This window comes from Gavia stellata, chromosome 20 (assembly GCF_030936135.1).
Source record: "Gavia stellata isolate bGavSte3 chromosome 20, bGavSte3.hap2, whole genome shotgun sequence".
Taxonomy (NCBI): domain Eukaryota; kingdom Metazoa; phylum Chordata; class Aves; order Gaviiformes; family Gaviidae; genus Gavia; species Gavia stellata.
In genome coordinates this window covers 17,488,749-17,504,558 of record NC_082613.1, presented here as the reverse complement: position 1 = coordinate 17,504,558, position 15,810 = coordinate 17,488,749, and the positions used below count along the sequence as shown (strand labels likewise).

At 39.1% G+C, this 15,810-nt stretch overlaps 1 protein-coding gene across 2 annotated transcripts in view; it reads left to right on the top strand.

Moving 5' to 3' along the window:
• Positions 1 to 15,810, top strand: part of PHF20 (PHD finger protein 20) — a 63,827-nt gene that overhangs the window by 26,496 nt on the left and 21,521 nt on the right. Inside the window, exons 10-11 of one of the 2 annotated variants that reach the window (XM_059827145.1) lie at positions 11,346 to 11,525; positions 14,944 to 15,042. In XM_059827145.1, the coding sequence (XP_059683128.1) occupies positions 11,346 to 11,525; positions 14,944 to 15,042 (279 nt within the window). The remainder of the gene's footprint in view (positions 1 to 11,345; positions 11,526 to 14,943; positions 15,043 to 15,810) is intronic. The other variant, XM_059827146.1, reaches the window with a different exon arrangement.

Here is a 15,810-nt window from a genome sequence, read left to right as displayed (position 1 = left end):
CGGCTTCAGAGCGTTTGGCTGGGCTCTCGGGCTCTTCGGAGGCTCTCCTGGGTGGTGGAGTTGGGCAGGGCGCTCTGTTGTGTTCCTTGTAAAGAAGAAAAATGCGCCAAATGTGGTGGTGTTGGTAATAATTTAAGCTTTGTTTCAAACTCTGTGGGATTGTCTGTGTTTTTATTACTCTGTATAGATTCCTTTTGCACGTTGCAGTAAGTTTGGGGCTTTTTTGTCTGCTTTCCTTTCCCATACCCCATGTCTTTGTTACCTCTGTTTTTAAACTTCAGCTAACGTGATCCTGTGCCTCCTCTTCTAACTTGTAGCTGATCAGTTAGAAGCCATTCCCTGTATCTTCTCCAGAATTTGTCCATCTCAATGGAGGGAAGTGCTCTGAGCTTGGATGCAGGGCCTCATCGGGACAGTTGTGTGATAGTATAATAGTTTCCCCTGTCATCTTTGTAATATTTTTTGGCTAAATCTTTGGACCCCATTACCGCCTTCTGCTGCAGTTAAGTTTTCCCGTGTTCGTGTTAGTTATTAAATAGAAACAAGTTGTCTCTCATTGTCCTAAATGCTGGTTTTTAGCTTAACAGTTAAGAGAACCTTTCTGCACTCACTTTCACTAAACCATTAGGCCATTTCACTGACTGTTTCTGAAATACTTTTTCATTCTTTATGAATGCAACTTTTGATGGTGTACAGTATATTTTGATTTTGGTATTGGCAAACTTTGTCATTCTGCAAGTGTGATCCAATTGTCTGGCTTTGTTGCAGTCTTACTACCATAAATGCTTGAAGCAGCATGTCAGCATGTTCTTAATACAGCTGTGCCAAAATGTCTTTCTCTTTCTCCTTGTGATTATCTTTGTGAAACACCCAAAAGCAGTGTCTTCATTTTTGCTATTTTCTTCTCAAAATTCACTGAATATTCTTTCTTTTAACCAGTCTGATGTGCGTATGACTTCTTAATCCTTCCCTGTACATCAGCCTCCATAGTATCATTGCTTGTTTTTTCTCTACGAATTACTTCAAGTTTTGTTTCTTTGTCATAACACAGTACTTAAAAACCGAGTGTGCTTCAGATACAGCTATCTAGGATGCTTTTCTTCACTATGACATAACCTTTAAGTATGCAGCTCAGTAACACTCATCGTTTTTGTTGCTACGTGCTAAAAATTTCTGAACAAGCTGTCCCGCGTTCTTACACCAAGATCGTGTTGACACTACTTTTAACACTCCCATTCAATGCGTTCCTGCATATGTGCTCTTGTGGAAAGTCTTATTCTTTCTGCACTTAGTCTTGTTTGTAATGTTTCTGGATCCTTTTTTGTTCCTTGTTTTCAACTGTTTCTAATAACATCCTAATTTTCATTCGTGTGCTGCATACCTTCAGTTTTGCATCACTGTTGCTAGGTCTGGGTCTTAGCTTTAAACACTTGGTCTTTCTTAATCCTCCAAGTTTGAAAATACTTGTAAATATGGAAATAATATTTTAGTACTGGCAAAACAAATGGAAAAATTATATTTGGAAGCTGTTTTGTAAAAATGACACCTCCTTTCTATTGTCCTCTAGTTACTGAGGGATTTTTTTTTTATGCTCTGTGCATATTAGTGGTGGATAAGTGCCTGGATCTCTTTATATCGGTGTGTTTCCAAATTTCTTCCTCTTCTCTGTTGTATTGGGTACCGGTACTGGTGACAGTAATGTGATGTACTCTTGGTTCAAAATGTTTCTTTTGTGTATTTCTTAGCAAAAACATGAATTAAAAGTTTCTGAAATGCTGGAAGAAGAAATAGGAATTTACCAGGTCGAGTTTAGGTATAGCCCTGGCTTGCACAGGCACTGTAAAAAATGTTGTTCCATTTGAGTCTGAAAACTTCCCTTGCTTTTTTTGAGAAACTAATTAACTGTAGCTCATAAGGGACATTTTGGTTTTTGCTTAGTTCGTTCTTTCGTTGCTGCTTGAAAATGGAAATAAATTTCAATTTTACTCGAAAAATGCAGTTCTGACATAGTGCTTCCATTGTTCTTGGACGTTACCAGACCTTGGTGTTAGGACAAGGCATCCAGAAAGCAGGTAGCAAAGTAGTTATAAGCAGAGAAACAGAACTGTTATCCTTGGAAAGTGCTTTCATCAAAGATGTGAACAGTTATAAACAATTAAATACTTTGACAGAACATAATCTTCAGTGTTGTGACTAAAACACACAATCTCCGTGTAATTCAGTCTTGTGTCTATAGTAGCACCATATACAGTGATATTAGCTGTTGGGACTCGTGGAAGCAAAATGTTGTTTTCTGACAATAACTCATTCATAAAAACATTAGTGTCAGGACAGCCAATTTTTAAGAGCACAGTAGGGCAGAGTTTTCCCGTAAAAGCTATTGATCTTAAAGGCAGATACAGCGTTAAATTTTTTTTTTTTTGCATTTCATAGCTAACCTGTTTGAATGCATGCCCATTTCTTAACATCTTTTGTTGTTTTAAGTTTAGGAAACCATTTGATAAATAATAGCAAATGCATGGGGGAATTTATCTGTTTTGTTCTTACAGTAACAAAACCTTGTAGGAGAGCAGATTTTCTTGCATCAAAAAAAGCTGCAACTGTTGATCAAGATCACAAGTTTAGATGCAAGTTCTTGGACTGTTCAAAATCCTTCCGCAAAGCCAAGTTATTACATTATCACATGAAATACTTTCATGGAGTGGAGAAGGCTGCAGAATCACAGCAGAAGCCTGTAAAAAGAAATATTCAAACCAGAGCTTCTTTGGCTTCTGAAAAAGCTAATCAAGAAAGGTCAAAAAGAGGACGGACCACAGCTGGTTCTCTGTGTAAGTATGTTGCTGATCTCTTCCTTTTTTTAAACAGCAGCAGGCAGGACAAGCAGGAAAGAGCAGAAATCGATTTTCTTTTGGGCCGAAGGAGTCTCTTTAGGGCTCCATCTTAGCGTATTTCTTTGTGGAGAAGCAGCATAATATGTGTAAATGTTATGTTTTGGAGAAGATAAAACTGAAGAAATTCCCTCATCTAGAAATATAGATCATGTTCTGTAATGAATCGACTATGCAGCTTCTCTTACACCTTTGTAACAACTCACTTGAGTATTAAACCTTTGTTCTTTTTTCAAAACTACAGTTCCCCGAGTTTCTGACTTTTTTTTTTCCCCCCTGATTTGACAAATACCTAAATAGTATTGTTCGAAGACTTTTGTCCTTTTCTGTATTAAGGAAACAGTCTGAGTAACTCCAGTTCTCTCCTATTTCTTACTTGGTCTTTACATTTCATGGTCTGACTTCAAGAGTATATTTGGTGAGAAATCCAGTACCAGTTTCTGCTGTTTTTACTGTTCTCATTGCTGGACCTGTGGGGAAAAAAGTCCTGTTATTTAACAAATGCAATTGCTACAGCTGTACTTGAAAAAGATCCTCACGTAACCGATGGGTGGTGGAAAGGGATAAAAACTTAATGCTTAGGAAAAAAATCAATGCTTTAGTTTGCTTAAGACTGCTTTGCAGTCTTCGGAATCACGTTAACTTCTGCTTCACCATCGCATTCTCTGAAGTGCTTTCTTCCTAGTGTCTTGCATAACGTCAGAGCAGCAATCTAGGTCTAGTTGTGAACTGCAGTGTTTTTGATAACCCATCCAAACTTAGTTCTTCTGGACTGACTTCTCTTTGTACTGCAGGTCCATAAAAATTGTCGTCTCTTTTGTCCTCTGGTTGAACCTGTTTTATAAAATCCAGCTTTCTCTTTGCCGAATTCCTTGGTGTTTTTTGTCTTTGCATTTGATCTTTCATTAATATTCTGTTTAAGAATTTCAGTCTTGCAAGTTGTTCACTGAGCTACAGCTCACAACAGCAGAATACATCTAGCCTTACTCTGCTTCATGTCTGCTTTTCCTAATGTGTCCAGCAAATGTTTTTCATTTGAGGTGCTACTGCCTGTTCCTAACAAGATAAGTGTGACTTATACTGCTACTACATGTAAACTTCTATACCCCAAATACTTCTGTAACTTTAAATAATGCAAAGGCACAAGATTTGATTAGGTAGAGGAAAAGATTTTTCTTTAAATGAGTTAGGATGTGCCAACTTGTGTGAATTATACTTTGCATGCAGCTTAAATGAAACCAAAGTACTGCCTTGACAACCACATCTGAGACGAGCGCTTTATGAAGAATGGCTGCTGACAACTGCCCAGTGATCAAAACAGGCTTCTTGCATGTCATTGTGCTTTTCCGTAAACAGACTTCTCTTCTGCTTTATGTAACTGCATAATTATTTCTGTTTGAGAAGTTGTTTTTCTGTGATTGTCTTGAATGAACTGACTAGCGACTCAAGATCTCAACCCTTTAATTCATCCTTTCCCCCAAGTGCGCACTGTTGGTTTGATGTCATCATCTTGGCTGCACTGGCAGGTAATTCTTTATGGTGTTGAGTTGTAATGCTATCTGCTTATTTTAAGCCCCCATCCCTTTCGTTCCCCATATTGTTGATGGATACTTCTAACCTGGATTGTTTCAATGATGTGCTTCATAGCATATCCCTGCAAATAGCCCCTGGGTTGTGTTGACAGCTGTTGAACAGTGTGTCAAGGTGGAAAGCGGACCATAACGTTTTCAAGTCACCTTCCCTGTCAAAGCCTGCTATTGTGGAGCTACAGTAAGGTTTTTCTTGATGAGGAAAAGTAATGTCATTATATATCAGTTATATCATACGTCTGATATTAAGTGCCATTTGGTTTTTAACTCGGTGTGTTCTTAATTCTTCTAATGTTTGTTGTGGGAGTAGGACACATTCTAAAGTAGAGTTCATGGGGTTTATGAACTCGTACCGTTGCATTTTGTGTTCTGTTCTCCTGTCTTTTTGCAAGCATCTCTTCTGCTCTTAATGGCCTGTATAGGAAGACAGCCTGCTAAGCAAGACTTTGTCCATGTCTACGGAACACTAATGTTACCTTTTTAAAAGGCTTTTCAGGATGTCCTGCTTAGTGAGAGTGAAGGCTTTTGAATACATAATCAAGTATGGTACATGGTGGGTTTACTTTCCATCTTTACAGTCCTTTTGTGAGCAAAAATTGTCCTGTTCAAAGTGAATATGTTTAAAGCACTTGACCTTTTGGTACAAATGTCCTTTTCTTTTCTTATACTTCACTATATTAGATAGGTTTTCATGCTTAAGAAAAGGTGGCAATTTCTAACAGGTAAGATTTTAGAAATAATGAGTCTTGTGATTCCATAAGCTTGGAGATACTCTTGCTTTAGAAGCTTTATCACACTTAAGACCTTATCTCACAAGTTTTATTTTGGAGTTCTGGGACTCCTTACTGTTTCTGCTACACATTAAATTAAATAAAAAAATGGGGGGTGGACTGTTGGCTAGATTTAAAGTGGAAATACTTATTGTTCCTAAAGCTCTAGGAAATTATGCAATATGCAGAACAGTAGCAAACTCTTTTCCTTGTAGTGCTTAAAATTAGAATTTCGACATACAGAAAAGATGATGGATGTGAGTGGTCTTCATTGACCATGTTGTGGGATGCGGGAAGGAACAATTTAAGTATAATTACTTTGCACTGAAGTGGAGACTCTGAAATTTCAACATCTGAAATGTAAATTGTGCCACTTGGCATTGGCTTCAAAACTTGAGTGAGCTGGAAATGTTAATGTGGAGCTGGTTTGTCCTCTCTCTCCCTTTTTCCCAAGAAGGATCTTACCTTTGCAGTGGCAAATTTGACAGATACACCTCTAAATTCTGGAGTGACTTCATTGAACAGAGGGGAAGGAACTACCATTGCCTGGCTTGTATTTTAGATACGCCTTCCTTACTACTCTGAACAGAATGATGCAGACTTAAATGGCTACTGGATGCATTCAGGCAATATCTCTTCTCTTTAATTTATCAGGAAATACTATGAGATCATTATGATGAAACAGCTCGTCCCCCAGCCCCATGTTATAATACTTACCTCCATGAGTATTGCTGCTGTTTGGTCTTTGCTGAAAGAATTGTCCTTGTAGAGAATAAGGCAGTTGATTGTTGTGTCCCCCTGGAATACAGGAGATGCAGGCATTTCTGCTCCTAGGTTGTATTGCACCTCTGCAGGTGCCTTATAGAGCTGCCTGCAGCCTTTCTGTTAAAGAGGAGAATCGAGACCTACGCAAATGTATGTGGATGCATAAGCTTAAAACAAGCTTTTTGAGCATAGGCTGCAGATGGCTTCTCAAAGTTTGTCTTGCAGGAGAGAGTTGCTTAAGTTTTTAACAGTTCAAATTGAGATGTTCTATCAAATTTATCACTTGGAAATTGAATGTGGTGTAGTAGCTGTTAAAATGTTTGGCAGTTAGTAACTTGTTGATTGCTGTAATAAAAAAAGGAGTAGAACCACATTCCACGTTCGTATGCATTAACCCCAAGATGGGCTTTTTTTTTTTTTGTCGTCCCTTCTCTTTTTCTGCGCACTCACTTAGTTTACTGCTGAAGTATGTCATCCCATGCTGTGACTTGTGCCCTACAAACACTTTCTATAAACAACCTCCTCTGAAGGTGCCGGTTTTCTTTCAGATGTGTCTGTCTGTCCATTTTATTTTATGTGAAGTGCCTACAAAGGGTTATTTTTAATAAAGTTTGTTTCCTAACCTAGACCACTCCAAGGGCATGAGGCATGGAGTAACATCATTTCATTCTTTGAACTTGCAACTCATAATTTGAACACCTGAAGTGTGTCTCTTGCTTGACTTTGAGTCTTTCTGAATTGGTGGCTTTCATTTTTTAGCAAAGTCTTTTCATTTGGAGGTTCAACAAAATTTAGTTCATGCCCTTGTGTTGAACAATTTTTCTGAAATCTGAAAGTCAACTTCTGCCAGGCTTCAGTGCTTGCATAGCTGACGCGCCTCACCTCAGACCTTGGAGAGGCTCTATACTTGATAGGTACTGATGATTTGTAAGGAAATTCTAACCTCATTAGATGTGAACCAAGAAGGGGAGTTGATAGCTGCGTGCAAGGAAATGCCATCAAAACCTTCACTACGGTGGCTCGTGTACTCTTACTGCTCTTAACCACTTACTAGTGCTGACAGACTTGATACTGCCCTCAGCACAACTCTTGTACAGGCAGGGACTTGATCAGTTGATACCCTTACGCTCTTAGGACATAGTTCAGTTCCCCTGAGGAGTTACGCTCTAATGGCGGATAGACCTGGTTTTGAGACTTTAAAAATGCTGTGCAGTATTAGGCTGCAGTTTTGGTATGTGGCTATATAATGGCAGCCTCAGTCTGGCAAGTTGCTGCCAGTCTTGGCTCTGCTGTCCTCCTTGACATGAGGAAGAAAAGAAAGCATCAGTCCTGTGATTTGTAGTTCAGAGACTGTAGAAATCTGTCCCTGCTAAGGAGTCCATAGAAGGTACTTAAACATGCATTTTGTCAGTAGGTTTAAATTTTTGTATACGAACTTCTTGTTAGAAAATTCTGCCTACTCAAAGTTAGTTACAGTGTGTCATGTTAATGCGTAAGTGTCTTAGTGCCGGGAATACATGTAAAGAAAAAAGGGGTCTAGTCTTTACTCATGCTACCAATGATGTCCTAACCGTGCATGTATAGGGAACAGGTTGGCAAACTTGCTTTGATAGCTTAAACATCTGAGGCATCCAGTTGTCAACTGATAGCTGTTAACACGTGAACCTCTGGCATATGGCTTAGGGGTTTTCAGGGTGATCCTTTGGGGGATTTCCTGTTTCCTCTGCATACTGGTGGTTGGATGCCTCTGCTAGGCAGTGGCATGTGCACGGCTGACCTACAAACAGGGTTTCTCCTTGGGGTAGGTGAAGATCTGCATTAACACCCTCTGTGTTCTGCAGCATTGCCAATCGTCTTTGGCTTATCTTGAGAATGCTGTGTTTAGTTTGTGGAGGATGGCTGTGTGAAATACTTCAGCTGTAAGTTAAGATGGTATGTGGTCTTTCAGCTCTTGAAAATATTAGTGGGTATTCTCAGCAAATGATCTCACAGCTGTGGATGGTGAAGAGTGTCTAACTCACAACACTTGGGAATTCAGGCTCTTTGCTTCCTGTGAAGGCTGAATTATCTTAAGAATTGTGTAATTCTAATGATGATAAATGATCATAGAGGTATTAAAGGACACTAATCTCTATTTTGATCTTTGTTTGAGTTGGTCATCATCAGGAATGTGTGGAAGTTGTAGCTTAGGTGACACTTGTGTCCCACCTCAGATTATCTCTGTAAGACAGTTGCAGGTGTCTTCATGGGACCTGCATAGACAGCTTTAGGAAATGTGTAGGAGTCTCCTATGCATTTCCTAATAGGAGTCTCTGAGAATAGTCCTGCTGTTCACTACAGACTCACAGTACAGTTGCCTGGTAGTATCAGTAGAGTGCTTACATGGGCAAGTGACTTGCAAGAGAAGTTAGCTATAGCACTAACAAAAGCTGAAGGGGTTGTCCATGTAAATACAGTGTATTGTGTGCTCTGTGTTGGCCTTCCTTGAAACTGCAAATCTGGAGTTCCTGTGATGGGGAGGAGGTAGAGGAGTAGGAAGCCTTCTGGAGAGACTCGGGGAGCCAGGAGAATGAGAGCACATGGCACACTCTGCAGGTGGTGCTAACGGAGAAGGTCTGAACTCAAGGAATGTGCAAGTTTTAAAGGCATGTGCCTAACTTACAGGTTCTTGGTTTTTATGGTAAGTAGTTGGTCTTTGTTCTTTTGGGGGTAATTTTATAAATTGGCCTGTCTGAATTACACTTGAAAATGTTGAGAGGAAACGGGACTTTAAATGTGGAAGGCTTACAAGTTTGGGTCTTCATGGCACAAGTTTTAGCATTTACTTTCTCAAAAGTTTAGGACAACTTTCCACTTTTTAATCTCATCTCCTTAAATTCAGTCTCAACTCCTAAAATACATTTCAGAGTGCTCAAAGATCTCATAGGCCCTATAAACTTTCCTATCAATGGAATAAAAGGTGTTTCAAAACTTAACATATTTGTTAATAACTATTTTATTTTCTTGTCAGTTACTGAAGAAAAATACATCCGGTGTATGATAGAGTACCCTTGAACTCCCCCAGGACTCTGTTACTGGTGGATGAAAAAATCTTGCAGAAAAGTATGAACCTTTATGTGTCATAAAAGATACAACATAGTCTTGGCAAAAGTCTCCTTAAACTTCAGTCTGGCAAAGCTAAAAAAACTAATGGGCATGAAGTACGGTTTTGTTTCACCAAGAGTCTGTGGGGACAGATCTCAGCCCACAGGAAGCCCAGACGCTCTTTGAAAGACTGGTGGCATCAAGGTGGCCTTTGGGCTCTTCAAATGTTAATTCATGAAATTGAGCTGAGCTGTTGGGAGAGGGGAAAGTTAGGAGCCCTAAATAAAGGTTGTTTGGTTTGTATAGATTTTTCTGTTACAATTTTGGGGTTCCCTGAGATGGTGTTCTGTAAATGTTTTTGAAACTTAATGCAGAATGGTAGAAAATCAGGAAAGCTCAAGAAAGGCGTGTTTACATGACTTCTCACCATGTACTGCTACAAACAGCTTTTATTTCAGAAGGTTTGTTAGGACATTGGTGTTCCCAAACAGGTTATGAAGTACCTTAATCTTCCTTTTCAGCTACCGTGTACCAGGGGAAAAAGTTTTGTCTGTCTGAAGTGATGAGGTCTTATTCAACCCACTAATCATGGAAGTCCTCAGATGAGCGAATTCTGTTAGCAAGAAGTCCTACAAAAATAGAGCTGTATTTAAAAAAAACCAAACCAAAACAACCCAACAAAAAACGCCCTCTTTATACTTACTCCTGCAAGAGGAGAAGTTAGTCCTGTTGAAAATGGAAGGCCGTACACGTACTGCAGTATCTCGTTAAGGAGTATTTTCTGGGTTTGGTAATTCTTTATGGACAAAACATGCAATTTCCTACAGTCTCGCAGCTCTTGAGGTAAATAAGCACCCAGGGAAAGGCAACAGTGAGTTGCCTGACTGGGCAAATGATACCTTTATGAGACAGTCTTGTGTGGATATTTGGGATTTGGTCTAATCTGTCTTCTGTTGTAGCCGCTGTAAAGCACTATGGCAGGTGACTAGAAGGTAACCATTTGGTACAGAAATCGTTACGAATGGCTCCTATTTTTTTTTGCTTTAAGTTCTAATGCAATTTCAGAGTGAGAGAACCAGGGAAAAAGTAATCTGATGGCCTTCAGATTTCTCGATCTTGGAGTCTCTTTTGCCTGAAGAGATCCACTTGATTCGGAAAGCTCTGTAATGACATGCCTTAATGTGCCTCGTTATAGCTTGAACTTGAAATATTGGTCAGGTCAGAGTACTTGATACCGTTTCTTCTTCTAAACATGCACTCTTGGACTCTTCTTTCTGTCATCTTCAGGTGCTGCTCACAGTTATTTAGTTACAGGTGTCCAGGTGAAAATCCGCCTGGCATGTAAATCTTCAGACGAGAAGGAAATTGCCTTTCATATGCACTGAACTTTTGAGATGCTTATGATGGTAGAATTGGACGTTCTTGATGAAAGTCAGCAGCTGTCCCCTTGGCTACGGGGTCTCATTGACCAAGATACTTGATGTCATGCTCTCAAATGGCAGTGTACTTGTCTCGTTTAGTCTGGCTGTCCTACATGCCATGCAGCCTTAGCTTTTGTCAGCTTCACCTCTCTTTCTCCATGTCCAGGAGTCTTTCAGTAGGAGTTGCTAGCAGTAGTTCGGAAGATGAGAACTGTTTGACTTGACTTAAACAGTAAGTGGAATCTCAGATGAATCCGTGTCTGTATCTGATGATTTTTATGAATCCTAGGTAGTGATCCTTTCTTGCATCTCACTCTCAGTTGAAACACTGTTGTTTCGGTGGTATATATTTAAAAGCTGCCCTGCTTTAGATGCGCAGTGCTTCTCTATGCCACTTCTATATGCCTCGTTACAAAGCACACTTTTGAGAACAGGCTGTGCTTCCTCTAATTAAATCGTCCGCACCCTTTTCTCTTAAAGAAACTAATAATAAAAATTACCTGACCCATATCTCTGCCAAACTGAACTGTTTCGCTTTCCATCCTTCTTCAAAGCTGCAGTATTTCTGGAAGAAGAGAGCTTTGGGGAATGCATTTTTATCCGCTGTTTCTTTTTGAAAAAAACAAACCAACAAAAGCATTACAGGTTTTAGTCTTTAAATCAGCTTCTGTTCAAAAGCTTTTCTGTGGTCAAGTTGCTAGGATTGTGATTTGAGAAGTGTGTCTGATCAGAAACTCTCCACGTGGACTACCAGAACTGCTGCTGGTGAAGTAGACTTACATTTTGAAAGTATTTAAAGCTCGGACTTCGTCTTTATTCTCTTTGTAGATACTCCTCTACACATAGCCCTAAGGAATACCCCATATAGAGATGAAAAAATAGAAAAGAGAAGAACCTCAACTCCTGTAAGCGCATTAAATAGTCACCGACATTCTGTTAGAGAACAAACCAAGAACCACATAGCGAGATCACTGCGGAAGCCTCAAGAAAAAGAAAGAGTTGAAAATGGTATGCCTTTTAAGTTTAACGTGAAAAAGTTAAACTTGGAAAAGTCTTGGCGAAGTTTTAAGCATTGTAAGGAACTGATCATATTGATAGAAAGTACCCTGTATACCTTCTTTTAAAGAGTTTAATTTTTTATGAACGTACAGTATAAAATGTAAGTGGTGTTTTTCGCTGTTTCTTTGCAGTAGTTTCAAATGAAGAATCAATATAAGGAATTTTATAAATTTGCTTGCTATACACATTGGGATTTATTCTTCCCAGTGTGTAATATTTTTAAGATGTAAAAAGTACTAAAGTATTTAAGGGCATGAAAAGACTCTTGCCTATTTTTTGCTTGTCTGATACATGTGTGTTAATTCTGTTTAAACTCTTGGTTGTCCAAAGCATTAAATATTTATGTAATCCTGAATTTGTTGAGATACCTAAACTTAATAAAGCTGGAAAAAAAAAGGGGGGGGGGGGGGGCAGGCAGGATGACCTAGAGTTTTCTTTTGTAGTTTCTTTTTTTTTACTAGCATTTGGCTATTTCTGGTAGTCAACACTCTTTGCTACTAAACGTCTCTGAACAGCTTTACTTCACGACTTGGACTGTTCAGTGGTATAGTGTAAACCCTGTTTATTCTGGAATCTACTATAGTACAGGTGGGTAACAGCTGTACAGCGTGCGGGATGTGTGTATGTACACACACACATAGATAAATAATAAATATATTTAAATATTTTTAATGAGTATATATAAACAATATATAAATAATATATAAATAATTTCCAGCATACTTCCAGATTTACTACATCACCACTCTCCTTCAGATATGTGGTGAGAATTTGAGTCACAGTGATGAGGAAAACACACAAAAAAAATCTCTGCTTAGGCTGTTCTATCTGTAACAGGTGATCTTTGTTCTGGAGCTAGTCTTGAGAAGATCACCTCACTTGCCTGTCACTGTATTGTTCTCTTGGTCAGAGTAGTAAGTCATACTTACCACCTCTATTCTTGGGCATCCTTTGCTGTCTTCCCTTGTAGGAAGGTCGGAATGAAATCCATTCGTGTCTCTTCGTTGGGCTGGCTCAGTGGGGCATTTCTTACTGGAGAGCATGGCATGTAGGGATTAGAATGAATGTTCACAGTAGTGGTGGAGGATGTGACTGAGTACCCATCCTGGTCCTCATTAGTCTGTCTGTCATTCAAGGAAATTAAGGGGGCTTAGGTCTTTCTATGTTTTTGCCAAAAAATCCTTTTTGAAAATGCAGTTTTAGGATGAATTTTTAGGATTATGTAAGGCAGTTTACCTTTCTCTTTGATCATGTGAATCTATGAGGATGCTCGCAACCTAGGTAGCCTCCTTATCTGGTCTTTTCTCAGTAAGAATTTATTAGACTTCAGAGTGCTTACAAGAAACAACTCAAGACACAAAGATTCTTCAGTACATGATTTTTGGAAGGTCGCTTTTATAATACTCTTTCTTTGCAGATTTTTTTTAGGGAAAAAAAAAATCCTGCATTAACTGCGTTGTGCTGTTAAGAAGATAACTGTACACAGAAATTTGCAAATACTTGGATTTTTTTTCAGATTTTTAAAAGACATACTGGCAAGCTCAAAGGGGAAAAGTGTGGAAGAAGGTGACAATTTTTTTGTCACATTTATCACGGATGTGTTGATAGTGACTGAAGTAGCATATTCTGTGCTCTGGGGTATCTTAAAACAAATCGGATGACCTGACCATGCAAATTTTAATTCCCAAATAAAAAGATGCAAAACTTTTTCCTGCCTTTGTTGACTTCAGTTACTCTCTTTCTGCCCTTCTGGAAGAACAAAATGGCAGAACTTAACTTGCATCCCTGTGTATGAGCAGGGAGAGGGAAATGGTACCCAGAGGATCCATCTCCACTGGGAGATGAGGACAAAGGAAAGTAAGAAGGAAGTTGGAAGCTCTGTGCTGAGACTTCAATATGAACCTCTTTTTCTTGTTTTTGTGGGTGGTTTTGTTTGTTTGGGGTTTTTTACCCCCCTCAACAAATGGTAATGGAGGGGGGATGAAGTTTGTCTGTTGTGCTGCCAGTCATATTGCCTTTGAAGGACGTGTCATTGGTATGGCAGGCTGCCATCAGTGTCAGCAGTTCATGTGGCTGCTGGCAATGCACAATTTTAGCAGCTCTCACTAGTGACCTGCCAAAAGAGGAATGCAAGTGGCAAAGTAGCAGGAGGTGTTCAAGAACTAAGAGGATGGGGAGACAGAGAGCTGAAGAGTCTCATGAGGAGGAGCTAATGAGCATGTCTCCTTCCTGCTCATCACAGCTGGTAAAACGTGACTGAGATTTCCAGTTTTTCAGAGTGAGCTGTTTGTACTGTAAATATGTAGTCTTAGACTGTGAATTGGGGAGCTTACGATTAGCATGTGCAAAAGAGGTTAACATAATACACTGTATTGCTGATTTGCTTCATGACTGGTTACAGACCAGCTAGGGCTCTTAAATCTTTTCTGCAGGGGAAGGTTTCTTACAGTATAGAGTGTCTTTAGGTGCTTATTCTGGTATCAACAATCAGCAATTGAAATAGCTTTCTAAATGGGATGGTAAGTGGCTTAATCAGCTAAGTGCTCTGAGAGCAGAGCCCTTTTGAGATGCAAGGCATCCTTCCATAATAGATTTTATGATTGTACCTACAGACTCAGTCAGGACAATTTACTTAAGGAACTGTGTAAGTACCTAGAAATTCTGCTGCAGAGACCTAAATCTGAAAGACAGGAGCTGTAAACAAACGCGAGGATATGGAAAGCGAGGATTTGTGCACATTACTTTGCACAAACATGTGTTACACTTCACGGCAAGTGCTCTGGAAGCATGCTTTGGGGATGGACTTGACGGAAAGTTATCACCCAATCATTCAAAAATTATGGTGTTTTTTTATTCCTATAAAAATAGGATGGAGAACAGATGGTGAGAAAATAGCAGTTAAAGCCAACTGAACCAGTTGTTACACCGTTTTCAATGAAAACAAAATATTTGACTGAGGAACTGTACTAGAGTTTGGGGGGTTGCGGTTTTGTTCTTGTCAGACTTCTGTCACAATGCTACTGAAATGTTCAGTCATAATAATTTAAAAAATGGTTATAACATATCCCGCAGTATTTTCTTTTCTAATAATCTCTGAAGCACGTAAGTAGTAAATGGGCATTGGTGTACAGTTGATTTCTCCCACATGCTATTGTAATTTTGTTGCAGAACATTCAAATTAGGACTTAAACCAGATCATTCAAATTATGAGAGCTGGGAATTCTTACAAATAAGTTTTCTGGTTGGTTTTTGCAGTGAACTGGCCCTGATTGTCCTAAGAAACCGTGGAAGTCTTTAAGAAAATTAATAAGTAGAATAGGGTTGTATATATCTTTAAAAATTAAGTTGGAATGTTGTCTAATTTCAGCTGCTAAAGAACATGAGAAGAACAAAGAAAGAAAATCCAAAGACTATGGAAGGTCCAAGTCAAAGAAAAAGAAAAAAAAGAAAAAGAGAACTAAGCCTGGTAAAGTTCTTTTTGCTTCTGTAGAGGAAAATGGTTTCGTTATTTTGTTTTGCCTGTTACCCAGTTCCACGCTCTTAAGAGTAGGCATTGCAGGATAAGACTGCTTTCTTCATTAATCTATTCTGATTTTATTAAGTGGTTAATACTAAATTGTGATTGGCAAGATAATTTGTTTCCTGGTTGAGGTGCATCGTTAATTCTGGATGACTGCTTATAGTAGTGCTTGTAATGGCACAGACTAAATCTAATTCCAAAATGGGTATGTCAGTCTTTAAGCCTGGCTTTTCATTAGGAAGTGTACTTGTATCCAAATTCTACCCAGTTAAAGAGGGTGTAGATCCCCTTTATTGGTTAGCAAGTACCCCATGTACCAGATGTTCTCAGTTATATGAGTTAGTTTTGGGGCTCCTGTATGAATGATGGAGCTTGGAAATGTTGATGGTTCCTCTTTTTCTGCTGTTAACCTTCTTATTTCTTACACCTTCACTTAGTATGGGATTTCAGAGGCTGTGACAATGAGGTCTATTAAATCTGTTGCATCTGAATTTTTTTTTTTTCCCTAAAGGATAAATCTCTCTTCTCCTGGAGAGGTGAAGTAAAAGCCTGATTTAAAGTCTATACTCATGCAGTGTCCCTCTGTCTTGTCTTGTAACGTGTTGTTCCACCTACATTAATAAGGTTGTAGTAGGAACTTGTCTTCTCTGTTGATGTCATCTACAGAGGCTTGGGAATCCTTTCCTTGGGCCACTTTATGCTTTGAACTTTGTA